This window comes from Condylura cristata, unplaced genomic scaffold (assembly GCF_000260355.1).
Source record: "Condylura cristata isolate star-nosed mole 26May11 unplaced genomic scaffold, ConCri1.0 scaffold00016, whole genome shotgun sequence".
Lineage (NCBI taxonomy): Eukaryota > Metazoa > Chordata > Mammalia > Eulipotyphla > Talpidae > Condylura > Condylura cristata.
The window spans coordinates 30,409,309-30,428,578 of record NW_004567117.1 but is presented as its reverse complement, the minus strand read 5'-3'; the positions used below and the strand labels follow the sequence as shown (position 1 = coordinate 30,428,578).

Here is a 19,270-nt window from a genome sequence, read left to right as displayed (position 1 = left end):
GATCTGCCTGTTCTGCTCCCCATTCTGTCTTTGGTGAAGCCTCTCACCGCCCCTGAGCCTCTGGCCTGTACCCCAGTTCTGTATGAACAAATAAATTAAAAAAATTAATAAACATGCTTAATAAACACAAAACTATGTAAAAATAAAGTTATTCAAATAAAAGTATAAAAAGTAATACATGCTCACATTCCTTTTGATCTAACAGTTCCACTTTGAAAATTGTATCCTATAGATATATGTTCACTTTGTTTTTTTAAGATTTATGTGTACAGAACTGGGATACAGGCCAGAGGTGCACAGTCAGTGAGAGGATTCACCAGAGACAGAGTGGGGAGCAGAACAGGCCGACTGACGAAGTACCCTGCTGAGGGGAGCAGTGGGTGAGACAGGAGAGGTTTGCGTGCCATATGGGTCACCTGTGGGGCTTGCACTGAGCTTGGATTGAAGTGGCTGCAGCCAGCTTGCAATTTTGTGCCCTAACCTGTTGTGCTACTAGGAACGGCCCCAAATGTATGTTCACTTTTATCCAGAGACACTTGAACAAGAGTTTTCAAATAATTTGTTACTTGACTTGCAAGTAACAGAACTACTGATTCAAGCTAGCTTAGTGAGGGTATTTGCTATCCTAATTGCAAGTTCTAGACTCCAATAGTTGCATGTATATTTGAATAACCTCTGCTTTAAAAAAAAAAAATGCTTCTAAGAACATCCATTGGGGTACTTCCCTGTTGACCTAGGGTAGAAGTCTCAGCACTGTCACTGTGACTGCCTGAATTCTATCCTAGCCAAGGAGCTGACACATGTGATGCAGCAGAATTCTCCTGTTTCCCCTGCTGCTCCCCTCAGCAATGTATTTCAGTAGATCTGCCTGCTCTGCTTCCCAGTCTGTCTCTGGTGAATCCTCTCGCCCCCCCCACCCCAATACCTATAGCCTACACCCCAGTTCTTATATGTATTAATAAATAAAAATTAATCTTTTAAAAAAACCTTTAATTTGCTAATTGTTAGATTTTAACCTTTCAAAATTTTATGTTTATAATGAACCTTTCTTTTTTGTAGTCTATAATTCTAACTTACCGCATCTCGCTCAACTCTTTTTAGTCTGAAATAATGAACCATGACTTTACTGGTCATGCCAAATGTTTAATAAAGGAGTCAACAGTTAGAATATGTGGAAATTTTGGCATTTTCTCTACCTCTAATAATGACTTTATTATATATCAGATTCAGGAAACAGCAGTGAATTTTAATTCATGGTTCTAAATATATTTTGACTTTTCTTGGTTGTACATGACTTGGCAACAGATTTTTCAAATTGAGGAATTAAAAAAAACCCCATAGTTTTGTTATGGAAGACTTCTGTTTTCTAAAAAATAAATAATACCTCTTCTGTATTTCTGATTCATCTACTTGGGGGGCGGAGGGGTTGCCATTTCACCTGTGTGGCCTGGTGTTTTGTGTTACGGTTCTAGTGGGGAGAGGGTACAGAGTGATATGACCTGTTTGAGTCTAGGTCTGTTTTATTGCTGTTTGAAGCTGTATTTGAAGCTTGGGAAATGTAGATCAGGCTGCTTTAAAATACCTTTCCCAAACAGTATATAGAATTATCGTACAATAAAACAGCCAGTAATTATATGTGACTACTTAATATTTACAACCAAATATATTAAAATTTAGCTGAATGGAATTGAGTAGTCACTCAATAATTTTTTCTGTCTGTAGTTGATCCTTTTTCTTTCTCCATGCAATTGTTCTCTCCTTCCATTTTCTTGATTAGAGTTAGACTGTTTATCTAAAATTAGAAACTAGTAATTTCCTAAGAAAGCATAATTGACCTAAACTGACTTCAGAAAATAGTCATCTTAATCAACTTTCATTGAATAGAGAAATGTTAAAAGAGTGAATCCTAGAAAATTGTTAATTGCAAACAGTTTCAAACAGTAGCTCTATCAGCCTATTAAAAAATGTGTTATCACAATACTGTTTGAACTATTGTAGAACTTAGAAAAGGTATAAAATTTACAGACAGAGGCAGCATTACATTGCAAGTGCAATATACCAGATCAGTATTGCTTAAGATTACTGATGCAGAAATCCTGAATAAGGAATTTTATGGCTTCCTCAAAGCTGTGTCATACTTAATGGGAAATTTTCAGAAATAATCCCTTAAAGAAGGATTACTGTCAATGCTTTTATCGAAATGTGCCTGACTCCCAAAATGACTGATGAAGTAAATCATGTAAATCTTTTTAATACTGCATGATCAAAAGTAAGATTGAGTTATAAAGCCATAGGGTTCTGTCCTTTGTGTTTCCTTTACTTTCACATGATAGATTCCACTTAATGACTTCTGCAGGTAACCATATGTGTAGTTTTTCCCCCGCGTTGAACAGTTATCCAGCTACCACCTGGGTGTCTGCACTTTAACTCCATTCTAACAGTCTGCCCAGCAGTACCATCAGGTCCTTCAGGCTAAAGAGTTTAGTCCCACAGGACTTGCCACATACACTCGCCCTACTCTCCTACACGCAGTTAGAATGCCAGTCACAAGCCCGGAATGCCTGCGCTTCTGAACATACACTGTAGATCAGAGCTGCTAGTGATCTGTCTTCGAGTTAGTTTTCTAGAGTGACTCACAGAACTCAAGGAAACACATTTACCAGTTTATTTTATGCATGGATACAGATGAATAGTTCCCATGGGAAAGAACTTGTGGAGTAGGCACATCATTTCCCCAGCACCTCCATGTGATCCCCAACCTGGGAACTCCATACACCATGTTTTGGGGATTTGTGGAGGCTCCATCACATAGGAATGATGACTAACTCTAACTCACTATTTCTCCCTACTCAAGAATGAGGGGTAGGGTTGAGAATGCCAAGCTTCTAATTGTGACTTTCCTTTCTGTTAGCGAAACCTCATCCAGGAATCCATCCCTAGTCTTAGAATGAAAGGATAAATGACAAGTGTTCCAGGAATGAAGGAGGTGGAATATGGAGGATCAGAGATCAATGTATATTTTCTTTAACCTTAGGTAACCCATAGCATGAAAGGACTACTAACATACCTAATACATAGACTTACATAAATAAGAAGTGACCAAACACTGTAACAGAGAAATAAGAGAAATGCGAATTAAAACTGTACTTGCTATGATCATGTTCTCACCTAAATCATTAACCCAGGAGCATCTCCTCATCATTATGTTGTTTGTGGGAATGCACACTGGTACAACTGCTATAGATTACAATTTTGTAAAAATTTCTAGAATCTCAGATGCACAATCCTTTGACCCTGCCATATAGTGTGTCACTCAGATGTGGTTGGAAGTATGCAAACGGTGCAAGGCCAGTCACTGTAGTAGTTCTTAAAGCAAAAGATTAAAAATAACCTGAGTGTTCATCAATGTAGAACCTTTTAAATATACCATAATGTAGTTTTCTACAGCAGGTAGACTTTATTTCTGTGATTAGATACTATTAAAGTTCAGAACAGTGTTAATGTTTATATAGAAATGGGGGCACAGAAGATATGGCTTGTTGGATTTTTTTTCTGGAAAAGCTTACAAAGAACGCTGGATCTTTGAGAAAGGAAAGTAGGCATCTAAAAATGAGGGCTGTTGATACTCATACCTTTTACTTCCTCATGCCTCCAAAATTAAACTGACATAACAGTATATTTTGAATTCTTGGGATATAAGGTTATATGTATTTGTGATAATTATTTATAACTGTAACCTCAACTTTATTATTTGGTTAGATGCTTCCACATCTCTTAATATTGAACCTTTTGTTCCAGGATCTCCAGCAGAACTGTCCCCTACAACTCTTTCCCCTGTTAATCATAGTTTGGGTAAGTTGCAAATACTTTCCTCTCACAGTTTAATGCCGTATCATTTAATAAAATGTCCTCCCTGATTACGGTTTTTCATAACTATGAGAAAGGGGTCTCAATGAATAATCAAATTGATTAATGCCTTTTAAAGATGATATTGATATTTTAATTGATATTGGTGTGCCTCCGTATTACTAAAACATTTCTACTTACATTGAATATGAGGAGTTAATAATCCTTTTATTCATGGAAAATTTTATTACTTGTAATGACTAGCATTTTATGATTATGTTTATTTTACAATATATTTTGTAATAGCAATTACTATGAGGTGCATGTCTAAATAAATGTATTTGGAGAATATATCTGTGACATCTTTTCATCAGGATAAGAGGTCATGTTTTGTATCCTGTTATGACAGAATTCTTGTGGCTTTTGACTAAATAATCCTTGCTCCAGCTTTACTCTATTTCATATTACCAAAAATTAGCCTACAACTTGAATTACCGTGCCTGTGGTTGTTGATACTTGAACGAGAACTGGGGTAATGGTACTAGTAAAACAAATTATCCACCATAAAGTCTAAAAAAATACTTGAAGATTGGATGATTTAATAGAATGGGGGATATTTGAAACATTGAAAATGTGGTATGATCTATTGAAACTGGGTTCATGATGTAGTTGTTAAGTTTACTTCCTAAGCTGTTGCCAATGTAGGCTGGCACCAAGCTTATAAAGATGATGACATTCAATCTATTCTTGGCTTGCATTGTTCACACAACATTTCTTGCTGTACTGGGTTTGTTTTTTCCCCCCAGATTTGCAGCCAGTTACTTACTCAGAACCTGCCTTTTGGTGTTCGATAGCATATTATGAATTAAACCAGAGGGTCGGAGAGACCTTCCATGCATCACAACCCTCACTTACCGTAGATGGCTTCACAGATCCATCAAATTCAGAGAGGTTCTGCTTAGGTTTACTCTCCAATGTCAACAGAAATGCCACAGTGGAAATGACAAGAAGACATATAGGTATGTTGGTTTTTTCCCTTCGTATGAAAAGCCAGTGCTGTATAACTCATAATGGGAGCATTATGTGGTTTACCACATCAAGAAATGGTATACAAAAGTCTGCCTTCTCTCTGTCAGTTTAAATACAGTCACGTTTAAATTTGCACAGCTTCAGTGCTTTTAATAGATCCTGGTAATCCTTCCATCTGCGGACTCTTTATCTTCAACTTCTCCTTATTTGGCACCCTTGATAACTGGGAAGTCCTTCAATAAGTATGTGTTAAAATAACTTTACTTTGTTGAATCTCTACCAAGTTATAAAATTTTCATGTTCAGATTTTAGGGTTATAACTAACATTATGAATTTCTTTACTTGTTTACAGCTCCCCAGTTTTCCCAACTCAATGAGTTCATATATTAAATCGCATCTCACTGTTAATCTAAGACACAATATCTAAAGAACTTAATATTGTTCAAAACAATTCAGAGGATCTCAATATGTGGTACTCTTAGGTATTCTTTCTTCAAGTTTATGAGATCAAAACTATTTCCATAATGATATTAAAATGCTATTTGCTTTTTTCACTCTTGTTCTCTCTTGAGTATACAGTGAAGTATTCCAGAGACTGAAAAATAATGATTTTGCAAGTGAATAAATGCACAGTCTGATCAGTATCTAGGTCTCTTTTATTAAACCAGGCAAAAATGCCAAATTTTGCCACTCTTCTCATTAATTTATTTTGCTTTGGCAAATACAGTTACTTTTCATAATAATATTTATGTTAATAGGTAGTGCATATTTTAAGTGAGCTAATACATTTTTTTGAATTTCAGTTTTTTGTTTTGTTTTTTTTTTAAGATTTATTTATTTATGCATACAGAACTGGGGTACAGGTCAGAGGGGCAGGGGCAATTTACCGGAGACAAGAGCTGGGAGTAGACTGAGGAAGTACATTGCTGAGGGGAGCAGTGGGCGGGTCAGGAGAGGTCTGCCGTGCCATATGGGGCAGGGATTGAACTCATGCTGAAGTGGCTTTAGCTTCTTAGTGCTGTGCTTTCAACCTGCTGTGCCACCAGGGAGGGCCTGAATTTCAGTTTTAATACCTAAGATGGTAAGTTTACATCAATACAGTTCATATAAATAAGAAATTGTTCAGGATCATCAGTATTGTTTGTGACAGTGAAGAAGTAAAAATTTCAGTATTGTTTTTGATAGTGAAGTAACTAATATAATTGAACATAGTTCTCAGCACCTTAAAGAAACTTAACTTTTTCTACTTAACTGCCTGTGACGTAGAGGATGATGGCTCCTTGTGGAATTTCTCCAACCTGTGTGATGTATACATTTTGTGTGATCTTGTTCAAATACCCAGGTGTCTTGTAGGTGAGGGAGGAGTCTGAATATCCACCCTACTCTAAAATATTTAGTGGGTTTTTTTTTGTTTTTTGGTGTTTGAATTGGGGTTCTGCATAAAAATTTTTTTAAACGGTTTCTTCTACCCTATTTACTTCCCCAAAATTTTAGGTTGCTGTAATTATTGAATTATCTTTTTTACTTTTGATTTCTAATTTATTAAATATTCTTGATCAAAATAAAATAGCCTGAAAAATCTTTTTGGCCTTAATGTTTTCTTGGTGATTAGTAGTGCAGACTATCAGGTTTCTCTATATGTATTGTATCTGGTTTGGTGATGTAATTTTGTCAGTTTTCTTTTGCTGTTGTAACATTTCATTTCACACTTCTCAGTCTGAAGCAGTACAACTTATTATCTGACAGTTTCTGTAGGCAGTAATTCTGTCAGGGGTAGGAGTTTGCTTAGGTCTCTAAAGGAGAAGCCAAGGTGTCAACTGAGCTCCATCCTCATCTGGACTGTGTGGCCTTCTTTCAAATGATTTTCACACAGTTCCCTTCCTTGAAGTTTGAGCTCTGAGTTTTCATTTCTTGCACACTGTCTGCTAGAGCCTGTTCTGAGCACCCAGAGATCATCTGTACTTTGCTGCCTGACCTCTTCTGCCTTGACAGTTCACATGCAGAATCTCTTGTTTAAATCCCTCTCTCATTCACATTTTGAAGCACTTTCACCAGGAACAATCCAGTCCCCTTTGAGGGCCATCCAAAGATGGGTCTCCCTATCCCGGGTCAACTGATTGAAACCTTAATTACATCCGATGTAATCACCTAGATTAGTGCTTCACTGAGTAATAGAGATTACATGCACACCAGAGCTGAGAATTTTCAATGCCTCCATAGAACTCTACCTTTCATCATTCTTTAAAAAGAAAAAATCTCTTCATATCTAATATTTTATGTGCATTTTACCTGTCAGATTCTGAAAGAATCTCCCAATTTTTTTTTTTCCTTAACTAATTCGGCCTGTATATCTAGGTACCATCAGAATAACTTTAAAAGGGGTGAATAACTGACCTTTTGATGATTTTTTATTATTTTTTTTCTGAGTGGGATCTTTCAAAAATATTAATAGTGAAGAGGCCTTTAAAAATATTAATATATATAAATGTATATATATATATGTATGTATGTTTTACATCATTGTTCGTTTTGTATAGTGGATGCTTGTCTGCTTTCTCCTTTCAGGTTATTCCCTGTTAAATTCCCACTGCCAGTTCACCCATGAAGCATCACCATAGTCCCTTGTGCTCTTCCTTCCTGTTTTGATCCCTCTGCCTCTCCCTCCCTTGCAGAATGTCTCTAATTTATAGTTGTCTGCTCAATTTTTATTAGTCGTATTGTTCTTTCCCCCTGACCCCTCACGTGGTTCCCCTATATTCTTCCTATAAGTGAAACCGTCTGATATTTTTCTTTTTCCTTGATTGTTCCTTTCAAGACCTAAATAACAAGGCATTTTGATTCAAGCAATTTTTTAACAGAGTTTCTTGTACATAGTTTTAAAGTAATATATAATTTATATAACATTACTATATATGTACTTTTTCTAAGTTGTTTAAGTATAAGAATATATATACAGATCAAAATCATTGAAATACTTGAAAAAATACAGTGATAGATTTCAGAAAAGCAGAGTGTGGAAAAGGTCATCAAACTTCCTGATATTTTTTTATTATTCCTCCTTAGAAGTCTCTTCCAAAGTCATGCTAAAATAGTAAATGTTATAAAACTAATCCCATATGTATTTTGTTTTAGGAAGAGGAGTGCGCTTATATTACATAGGTGGGGAAGTTTTTGCTGAGTGCCTAAGTGATAGTGCAATCTTTGTGCAGAGCCCCAATTGTAATCAGAGATACGGCTGGCACCCTGCAACAGTGTGTAAAATTCCACCAGGTATGGATACAATGTAAATAAACCTACCACCTCATTTTGCTGAGTTTTTGTAGTTGCTGTTAATTTTAGGAATCAGGAGATGATTTGCATGCTTGCATTCTGTTATCTATAACTCATTTAAAAATATTTGTGAATAATGATACACCTTTTACATAATTTTTCTACTGTTTTCATGTATAGGTTGTAATCTGAAGATCTTCAACAACCAGGAATTTGCTGCTCTTCTGGCTCAGTCTGTTAATCAGGGTTTTGAAGCCGTGTATCAGCTAACTAGAATGTGCACCATAAGAATGAGTTTTGTGAAAGGGTGGGGAGCAGAATACCGGTATGAAATACATATTCAGTTCTTAAGTTTCTAGTTTAATTCCTTTTTCTGTTCTTTGTCTTCTCTCGTTCATTTGTATCCATTTTAATTGAAATTATGAAGTCTTAAATTGCTCTTCTTCGATTACCTAGATTAAGATTATTCCTGAAGGTTAAACTAATCTAGTAATAAATGGTCTGATTAAAAATAATTGGGAAATTTCCAGAATTTAGCCAATGACAAAATGAAAAGATATCTTGGTAAAATTATTGCAGAAAGTCTGATTTGTGAATGTGATAGAAGACAGGAGAAACTTTAAAGCACAAAACAAAAGAATAGAGTGGGAGATGAAGAAGTGTTATTCTAACCTGTGCCTCATGCAAAATATGAATCCCCTTGTGAGGTATGCTAGTGCAAGTACCTTGTCTCCGACTCTGAGACAAGGATGTGAGTGCCAGGAGTTGATTCACAAAATGAAGGAAACTAGTAAGGAAGAAAGACATAGGGAAAGGAGGGAGGGAGGAAGGGAAGATAGCGCCCTCTAATACAATATAGTAGGAGGGTCACTGGAGCTTTTTCTCATTGGAAAATTTGGGAAAACAGTTAAGAACATACAGAATTATCCCACTTAGGGGGAGAGGAAACTGGGCATATAACTGCCAATTCCTGTATCATTGGTTAAGGACTGCTCTGGGGATGTTAATTTTCTGGCAGTTGAGCCTGCTATGCATGTGGACAAAAGAGAGAACTTCTTAGGCACAGAAATTCAGATACTTGCAACTGAAAGTTGGCTAGGGAACACTGGAAAATCTGAGAGGGCACTGACACCATCTGCTACATTAAACCACATCCTTTGAAATGCAGTTTTAAATTATACTGAATATATGTGACTTGGAGGTAAAGAGTTGATAATGGCCTTTTCTCATGTTTGAAGGGCTGCCATGTCGAAGAAACAATCAGACTTCTTCTGACTTAATGTACATAGTAAATATTACAGAACTAAATTCAGGATATGGACACGACAAGGTGTTTTTGAACAGTTGTGATTTCCAAGAGTAGTCCATTTTGTTGTAACAAAAGTGTTGTGGTTTTTTTTTTTTTTTTTTAAGATTATATACAAGAGCTGTGGTATGTTGTGGTTTTTGTTTTTTAAGATTTATATATACAAGAGGTGTGGGGCAGGGGAGGTGAGATGATTCACCAGAGACAGTGGGAAGCAGAATAGTCAGATTGACTGAACTACACTGCTAAGAGGAGCAGTAGGTGAGATAGGAGAGGTCTGCAGTGCCATGTGGGTCACCTCCCTGCCCAGGGATTGAACTCAGGCTGCAGTGGCTGGCACTGTTGATAGTGCTGAGATTTAACCTCTGGCGCCACCAGGGAGGTCCGTAAAGGTCTTAATGATGTTGTTAAGTGGGTATATGATTTGTTGATTTTGTTGGGGGATGTTTTAACAGTCCATCTCTTACCATTCTGTAATAAGCTTGGGCCAAAGTTGTTTTGTTTTGGTATGTGTTAAATTTGAGTTCTAGTCCATTTAAGATTTGTTATTTTCAGTATCTTCTGTTTTGTGATTAATTAATATGTAAGGTGATTATATTTTCTGGTTTGCTTGGAATAGTCCTGGTCTATGTCTTTTGTTCTTGTGTGATTTTAAATAGTGCCTATATCCTTCCTTAGGTGAGCCATTTTAGGTGGCAAATAATTTCACTGTTAATTTTAATATACACTTATATTTTTATAAATCTCTTTAAAGATAAATAATGAAAAGGACTAAATAGTTTTCAAAATAATGGCCAAAAGAATTTAAGCTTTAACTTATATAGCCTTTTAATTTATCTAAATTCTTAATGTATATAACTTGAACACAGATAGGTTCTTTTAATTATTTTTCTTGTATTCTTTTAAACAGAAGGCAGACGGTAACAAGTACTCCTTGCTGGATTGAACTTCATCTGAATGGACCTCTACAGTGGTTGGACAAAGTATTAACTCAGATGGGATCCCCTTCAGTGCGTTGCTCAAGCATGTCATAAAGCTTCATCACTAATCAAATTCCATCAAAAGACTTAATATAACAACTCTCCTGTCATAGTATTTGTGTGTGGTCCCCATGGACTTTTTACTATCCAAAAATTCAAGAAAGAAAACAGCACTTGAGGTCTCATCAATTAAAGCACCTTGTGGAATTGGTTTCCAATATTCGAATATTAGATGGGAAAATTAGTGTCTAGAAATATCCTCTCATAAAGGAGGAAGAGAAGATTTTTAAAGACTTACTGATTGGGCATAAAACTGAGTGTCCCAAAGGTTTATTAATAACAGTAGTAGTTATGTGTACAGGTAATGTATCATGATCCAGTATCACAGTGTCGTGCTGTTTATATACATTTTTAGTTTGCATAAATTAGGGTGTGTGTGCTGCTTCTTGATTTAGGCAAACCTTTATAAAGTTCCAGTACCTGATCTGTTATTCCCACTTCTCCGTTATTTTTGTGTGTCTTTTTTAATATATAATATATATCAAGATTTTCAAATTATCATTTAGAAGCAGATTTCCCTTGTAGAAAAACTAATTTTTCTGCCTTTTACCAAAAATAAACTCTTGGGGGAAGAAAAGTAGATTCAGTTCTGAAATCCTTGACCTTAATGTGTTCAGTGAATCTTGAGCATTCTTTTTGTTTATTGACCGCTAACTCTCATTCTAAGGAAACCTTGTTGAAACTTTTTCCTCATCTCTTCCCCACTCCCACTTTTGTCCTGACACCGAAACAGTGGAGCATGTCACCCATCTTCAGTAATGCTGCACTAACACTGCTGGCAGCAGTTCATTCTGGGTACAGTGGGGAGTTCTGTAGAGCAAGCCCCTTTGTCTTTCACCAAATTTTGACAGCTAATTATTGACTTGTTTAACCTAGCAGTTTGTTGATTTATCCTTACACCTCATGAAAAATGCACAGGTGGCAGTATAATTATTTTCAGGAATATGCTGCAATTATTCAGTATATTTATTCTTTTCTTAAAGTTAATCTATAAACACTTTTTTTAAAAGGGTATTATAAAATACTTCTGTAGCAGATCTGTGCCCTTTGAGTAATTTCACTCTTTAGTTTACCAAGTTGTATTATTAAATGGACCTTTTGTAAATGTAATTGCCTCTGCAAAATACCTAGAAAAGTGATACAAAGGTATGATCCACAGATAAGGGCCATCTGTTTTTAAAGTGTGTTGAATTTTATAAAATCATTTTGCATAATTATAAATTCGGAATTTTAAAAAGTGAAGGAGAGGCAGTTTAGCAAGTTTTTTATAATTATCTACAGTCTGAGCTGTTCGTAATGAATCCTGAATATGTAGTTGACTATAACCAACCATATTTTGTGCTCTGCAGTAAAAAGAGATTCCAGAAGTTCTGTTGGTAGTGTGTTCTGCAGCACATAATCCCATGTCTAATATTAATTGATTGCAGTTTAAAATTTTCTTTTTGTTTGCATCTTAGTAGAAATGGAGAATAACTATTCCTGACCCCCTTCTAGTAAATTTCATATTTTTGAAAACAGAAGTCTTTGGTACTTGTCCTTTGAAACCATACTCACCTGTTTCTGCAGGTGCCATCTCAGTACTTTTCAGCATCTGGTGGTTTTTTATTAGATATTCCCCATTTTCCTGTGTTTGTGTGAATATGTGTATGTTTGTATAATCTTAGTGAGTAGTTTTTTATTCACTCAACAGATATTTATTGTTCACTGTTGTATGTGCCAGGAACTTTCTTGACCTTTTGATAAAGGTGAATAAGATACGTGATCCCTGCCTTTGCTGAGATAGCAGTTAAAATAACCCCTAATCAGCTTAATTCTTACTGAAGGAGCTACACAGGGTACTATAATAGAGCATGACAAAGGAAAGGCTTCTCTAAGGAAGTGGGGAGACAGAAGCAAGCCATGTGGAAAGCCAGGGGAGATAGGCATTCCTGACAATTGCTTCACATGCAAAGGCTTATTTTAGAGGAAACTTATTACCTATTGATACTTTATAAAAACCTCTGCATAGATCCGATCTTAAGGATCATAATGGTTCTACAGTTTATAATAGTTGAAGGTGGCCTTATTTCGTGAAAGACTGCTTTGTGTGTCATTTTCATGCGTAAGATGCGTAAGTCCTTTTTTTTTTTTTTCATGCTCTTGTTATGTTTCTATTTGTACCAGGTCAATACCATTTAATTTACACTTGATCTTAGGCAAAAGGCCAAAAAGTGATACCATTTAATTTAACATCCTTTTCTTTAGATCTGCCTTGGGCAGATTTTTACCATCGTAGTGATAGCTACTAGCTTCCAGACTTCCTGCTGCCTGCCATTTAATTACTGTTTTTCTAGCTCATCCTGTGATTGGTGTAAATGTCTATAATACCACTGTACAACCTGCTGGATATGACCAGTGAAGCTTCTGCCCTTTGGAAGTGTTTGCTTAATGAGAAGGTGTAGTGATGTTAGAGAACAATTCTCTTTCAAAATAGTAGGCTCTATTGGCAGTTTATTCTTCCATTGATAAGTTGAGTCACACAGAGCCAACTATAGCATTCCAATAGTGGATCACATTTCTACAACTACATCTAGAATGTGTCTGTACAATATGAAAACTGGGTGTCCACTCTTTGGAAACACCTGTTGTATTGAACTGTCAAGCAGTTGACTTCATGGTGGTGATGACATTTGTGTGACTATGTCTAATGATCATATTTTCTTTGTGATGAGATACTGGGTTTTTTTTCCTCGTTGTATTCTCTTTTGCCTATTGTGACCTATTTTTTCATTGTTCATTTTTTTTCCTGTACAGAGGGTCGTTATCACTTTTAAGTGATAATATCTTTTGAATTTTATCCTTATTTAAATCAGCAGCAATATTTAGAATTTCTCCTCCACAGCGCTGGTTATTTCCTCAGTTTTAATAAGATGAGAACCGAATGACCATGGCTTCTATCATTTTTTTAAGATGAGTGGTATATGCTATGGGACACTGAAGGGCTGCCTTCAGGGATTGGAGGCTGTTCTGACTTCTAACTTTGGTCTCATCAATGGCAGCTTCACTGTTTGTTATTCTGTATTGGAGTTCTACCTAGTTGTGTTTTTGAAAAACATTTAAAAACTCTTAACCACTGGTAAAGATTAGAAAATACAACTGTTTTTAGCTCCCCTTAAGGATAACTGTGCTTGTGTTCTTTGCTCGTACTACTTCAAGGAACTTTTCCTGATTAGGTTTGAATCACACCAGTTATCCTGATTATACATTATGATATTTATTCACTCATAAACATTTATTAATACCAATTGTTTACCCAGTCACTGTAATTGGTGTTAAGTAATAGCAAGATGGCTAGGATTTGGCCCTGACCCTCAAGCTGTGCTTACAGTTTTGTGGGGATTATTTTCCTCCTTGGGACCTTTCACTTTTCCAGAAGGAAATCTGCCTGATTTTTCTTGAATGCTAAATACTTTTATTCTATACTCTTGGTCTGTATTCCAAGTGTATTTATTTGCAAATTGTTTAATATGCAAGGTTTTTTCTTTTACCTTTACATCACATTCAGTTTTGTTTCATTCATCTCTTTTAAAATTCAAGTTTTCATTTTAAAATTATTTTAATTTCACTTTATTTGTGTCTTTGTTAGTTTTCTTTAAGAATAAGACTTTAAAAAACAATCATTCTAGTCTCTTGGTGATTGGAATCAAATAAAGTATGTCCGTTGATTTCTCTACCTCTTCCAGAAGCTGTCCAAATACACCTTTAAGATCTTTTTTTTTTTTTTTAACTAAATACTTGAGCATTTATTCAATAATAGGTACCTTCCTGGTCTGGTTGGTGGTGGGATATAAAGCAACACAGGACAATCTTCACTTTACTTAAAATGTGTCTTTACATAATATCCTTTGTTTTTATAGCTGAACATTTCAGTTTCCTGGTTTGCCTTCCCCCCTAGTAGCTTTCTAAGGGGACATAACTCAATATTCTGTGGACATGAGTAACACATGATCTCTCTTATTCTCATCTAACACACTGATGTATAAAGATCACAAATTATAGCCTCTTTTCCCCCCTTCGTTTATTAAAGCCCTTGTATTCATCAACCGAATTTTATTCTTCCTGCCCTTCTGCTGACAACCTGGATCTTAGCGCTGTTGCTGGTTGCCTTTTCCTTGTCAACCATTGTTTGTGTGCATACATCAGAATGTTTCTCTCCTTTGAACTTTAATAAAGACCAAAAAGGATGGTGCTGTTCATACCCAGGGTCCTAATTTCTTCACCTTGCAGGTGGTCGTGGTTCAAACTAGTCAATCACTATAATCTCAGTACTTCTCTCCTCCTAAAAATGTCTTTGTGACTAGCAAGTAGCATAAATCATTTGATTCTATTTCAAACTATGTTCAGTATTATGAACATTTCTTGCATTTTCAAGCAGTGATTTCCCTATAAAACTGCGCTTTTACCACCTTTGAGCATATTGAGTGGTTGTATTTAGTAGAGTCATGGGTAATGATGATTGTGAATGGTCTCTAGAGGTAATCAGAAGCCTAGTATTGAGTTCCTTTTATATCTTCTTCAGGTGTTACTGATATTTTGTTGAGACTACCTTTTATATGTCTGGATTGAGAGACACATTACCAGTGGAATTCCTGTTTGGAGCCTCTCAGCTATGTAATAGGAGCTGTGCTGCACATAGATTGCCTCATGGGAGCCTATATGATAAGGAAGTCTGTTTATTGTATTCACATAATTTCTTGAGTGGGAACTGTTTTATCTTCAATATTATAGCGAACTTTATATATAGCATAACTGCCTTAAACCTTTTTTGTAGGAAATAAATTATATAATGTGTGTATGGATTTATATATACATATACACTCATAGGAAAACCTTAGCAGTAAGGGACATATACCTGCAAACATTTTATCATTGAATGTTTCTGTTGTTTAAATTTCAGATCTCAGTAAAATGTTTTTAGTTTGCTTGCATACATTTTGCTTTCATGGACAGATCATCAAAGTAACTTTTTCATTCTGCCAGAGTCCTAACTTGATGGCTTGTTAGTGTGCTATATTTAGGCAGGTTGACAAGTATCTTAACTGGAACTCATTGACATCAAAATAAAGCTCTGCTGTTATTACCCGGTCATTTAAACTGTTACACATCCAGTGGTCTCTAGGAGGTCCTTAGCTGTTGTGTATAGATACGTTAGATTGCAGATTGCTGTCCGCTCCCACACACACATAGTTTTTTTGTTGTTGTTTTCAGGCATAAGGTTGCTACTTAAGATAACCTGAGTAGAATCACTACCAACTATATATAGTTCTCCTGTAGTGAAAGACAACCTGGCGGTGGTTCAGATCTGACATCTTAGCTGTGCTCGCGTTTTCAAGTATCTTTGGACCATCTCTGACCCATGGTTAAAGTATATTAGCTTATCCTATCTTAATTTCCGGTCAGTTGATGTGTTGCCATCAGATCCACACCAACACCAAAATATTACCATTGGTTAAGATGTAAGGCTTTTGAGAAGTCACCAAAAGCCCTTTCTTTCCCTGAAAGAAAGGATTTTTCTCCAAAAGCTGTTCTGCCCTTTAAAAAAAAAGCTCTTAGTTTCTCTAAAATTTCTAGTTTGCTCTTTTTGTTTGGGGGCATAGGGGAGATTTGGAGAAATGGGATGGGGTTTTCTTCTTATTTCTAATAATCTTTATAGAACCCTGGAATCCTTATTATATTGGTTTAAGGGCAAAAGTGAAGTTTTAGAATTATAAAAGTAATTATTGTATATTTTACACTACTGTTTTTTTTTTTCACCCTGTAGTTTTAAAGCTGACTGTTTTACAATGTTAGTCACTAGATAGCTTGCCATATTTCTGGTTCTATATTAAGTTCTACCCTTTACAATGCTGTTGCATAAAGTTCGTTCAGCATTTGTCTATAGGAATAGAAGTCTCACTAAAGTCTTTTCTTCCAAAGAAATTTCCTTTTCTTAATATGCCCCTAAGGAAATAGCTTTTTCCCACTTTCTTTATGTATGTTCTTGGATTTTTTCAAGCAGAAAAAAAAAAAAATTGGAGAGAAAAGGCAGGGTTCTTTTCTGGTGGGAAAAAATTATGTATGTTTTAAGAATATAATTATCTGGTGGTTTATATAACTAATAAACATTAATTTAAATTAGAAGTAATCACACATGTAGCAAGTAGGTAATGTGCATGCATTAAAAAATTTTTAAAACCTATTTTTGGGAAAAATGCAGAACCAATGTTAGTCATTTCTCAGACCAACTTTTACCTCAGGCTTCACTTTTGCTCTTTTGATCCTGACCTTTAACACTTAAGCATTTGTATCTTTTTGTTAATGATAGTGAAACTTTGGCACTAACCATTTTTATACTAGAGGGCAAAACAAGAAAAACTATCCAGCTTAAGATGAGAATAGTTTTCTGGTGGTTGAACTAAATCACAGCAATGTTGGCAAAATAAAAATACTCATATCTGGGATATTCTTTTTACCGTCTTTTCCCAAGGCCACACCTTGTGGAGCACAGTTAGAAGTGCATAATTCTGGACCCTTGTAATCTGAGGGAAATGGCGCTAGTTGGCAGTCTTCAGTATAAGCAAGAATGTGGGAAATGGTTGGCAAAAAGTGTTTTTACCTAAAAAAAGAATACGAAAAAACACAAAAACTGGCTATACTCATTTAGCTTTGAAAATCTCAAAAAGATACCTTAAGACATTAAGATACTAGGTAACTGGAAAAAGCCAGAAAGCCTTTAGAGGATTTGTATGAAAACAGGTTTCAAGGATGAACTCTGATACACTGCTCACTAGTTTTCATAAGTAACTACCAACTCCTTTTGATGTTTATTCCATTAAATAAGAGGCTTCTGGACTTCTAGGGATCAGCCATTAACAAGTGTCCTATAGTTAGATTTTGAGCTGATGCCCTCATAAGTAGCCTTATGGTCTTGAAAATTATTTTTTTTTCTAGTGATACAAAGGGTCAGTATTATTTTTCAGGTAGCCCACTGCCCTAGTGTGATTGGGACCAAGGGATTCCATGGGTGAGAAACTTTAGGGTTTCAGCAACCCGGGAAGAATTGACCCCCCCCCCCCAGGTGCTCTGTGATTTACAAATGTCCTAATAGTTATGATTCCGCTCAACTGCCCTAAGGTGGTCAATGTTTCTGATTCTTCGAGATGTGTCTCCCAATAGTGTATTACTGTGGATAGAATGTGTGACTCACAACAAATAGCAATTGGCACCAACATACTGGTGAGACTTAAAGTGATCCAGGATAAATGACTGGTGGTTTAGTGAGACAGTGAAGAGACAACAAGAAACCAAGTCCTTCAGAATCTATGTATATATACATATAAATCATGTCTTTATGGGGTTAAATTTAACCTGAACTTAACATTTTTCACAGTAAAAGAAAATTGTGTGTTGTGGATTTCTTCTCTCTTGAGGGAGAATATGGCCTTTGATGCTCTATCTACTATATTCCCCATTCTGTCCTGTTCCAGAAGCCAGAATGTGGTATCTTTTTATTTGCAGTGATGATGTATTGAGATCACTAAATGCATCAGCCAATGGCAGGTAAAAGAGTGGGCTGTCCTAGTCCCAGACTGAGAAGTGTCCTCAGTTCTATAGCCTCGTACCCCTCAGGTGCTTACCAGCTAGAACATCAACCAAGGGAGGTGAGATTTTTCTAATACAGCATTAATTTTGTAATGCAATATGATGGATGCAGAGTCTGTCCTGTTTCCCTGTGGTGGTCCTCAGAGACTGCATCCTCTGTGCACTGTGATATAGGTGGTAGATGTGTTCTTTGTAAGCTTTAATCCTATTGAGTGTCAAAAGAATAATGTTCCATTTAAAAAAAAAATAAACCATGCGCTAAGGCTTTATTACAGCTGGTTTTCAAGTTTAAATTGTGAAGTACTGACTTCCTTCTCATCCACACCAAATATTTTAGTCTATTTAAAGTACAAAAGAAAAATAGTTAAGAAAACATTACTTAAATGTCCTGTGATCTCTGGTCAATCTTTAATATATATTTGTGTGTGTGTGTGTATGTGCTTTCACTTTTTACATTGTTTGCTCTCTACCTGTGTTAAAGTACTTTCACAATTGAAAGGTGAACATTTTTCTTAGCATTAAAAAAAAGCCATTTGAGTTGTTTGCCATGTTATTATGGAACTAATTTTGTTTTGATTTTGATTTAAAACAGTTTTTTTTTAAAGGGATTATATGTTGCTGTCCACGCACTAAATTATATGAAAACCATAAAAAAAATGTGTGTGTATTTCATGTAACTGAAGTTTGAAGAATGCATCTTTTTATTTGGTGTTATATAATGTGAATCCTTCTCCCCTACCTAGCGAACAATTACGAACTGCCTAATTTAATATAGCCTACTCAGAATACACTCCCAGAGTGCTAGTATGTGTCTTAAATTTTACAGCTTCTTTGTGACAAATTAATGTTCTGTGATGTAAACAAAACCAGTGTAGACAGTGAAATTCACATTTTCTCTCATCAAAAAAAGTAAATACTTATAAAAAGGTATCCACTGAAAGATATTAGGTAAGACATCATCAACTCATAGTTAGATTTTGTCATTGTGAATTGGCAAGTTTAATTCAGGATCAGCCAGGTTTCTTTTTATGACGCACATTATCTCACTTCTGTAGGTGGTCGGTATTTCTCCAGTTAGCAGACCACTGTCTTTAATCCTTTAAAACAGACATGTTTTAGGATGCAACAAAAGCAACCTCAAAAGCCAAAGTGTACTACT

General features: G+C 35.7%; 1 protein-coding gene across 1 annotated transcript in view; it reads left to right on the top strand.

Moving 5' to 3' along the window:
• Positions 1 to 11,070, top strand: part of SMAD2 (SMAD family member 2) — a 42,011-nt gene extending 30,941 nt beyond the window's left edge. Inside the window, exons 6-10 of the mRNA XM_004683886.1 lie at positions 3,799 to 3,852; positions 4,653 to 4,865; positions 8,008 to 8,145; positions 8,326 to 8,470; positions 10,362 to 11,070. Of these exons, the coding sequence (XP_004683943.1) occupies positions 3,799 to 3,852; positions 4,653 to 4,865; positions 8,008 to 8,145; positions 8,326 to 8,470; positions 10,362 to 10,485 (674 nt within the window). The 3' untranslated portion in view covers positions 10,486 to 11,070. The remainder of the gene's footprint in view (positions 1 to 3,798; positions 3,853 to 4,652; positions 4,866 to 8,007; positions 8,146 to 8,325; positions 8,471 to 10,361) is intronic.
• Positions 11,071 to 19,270: the final 8,200 nt, after the last annotated feature.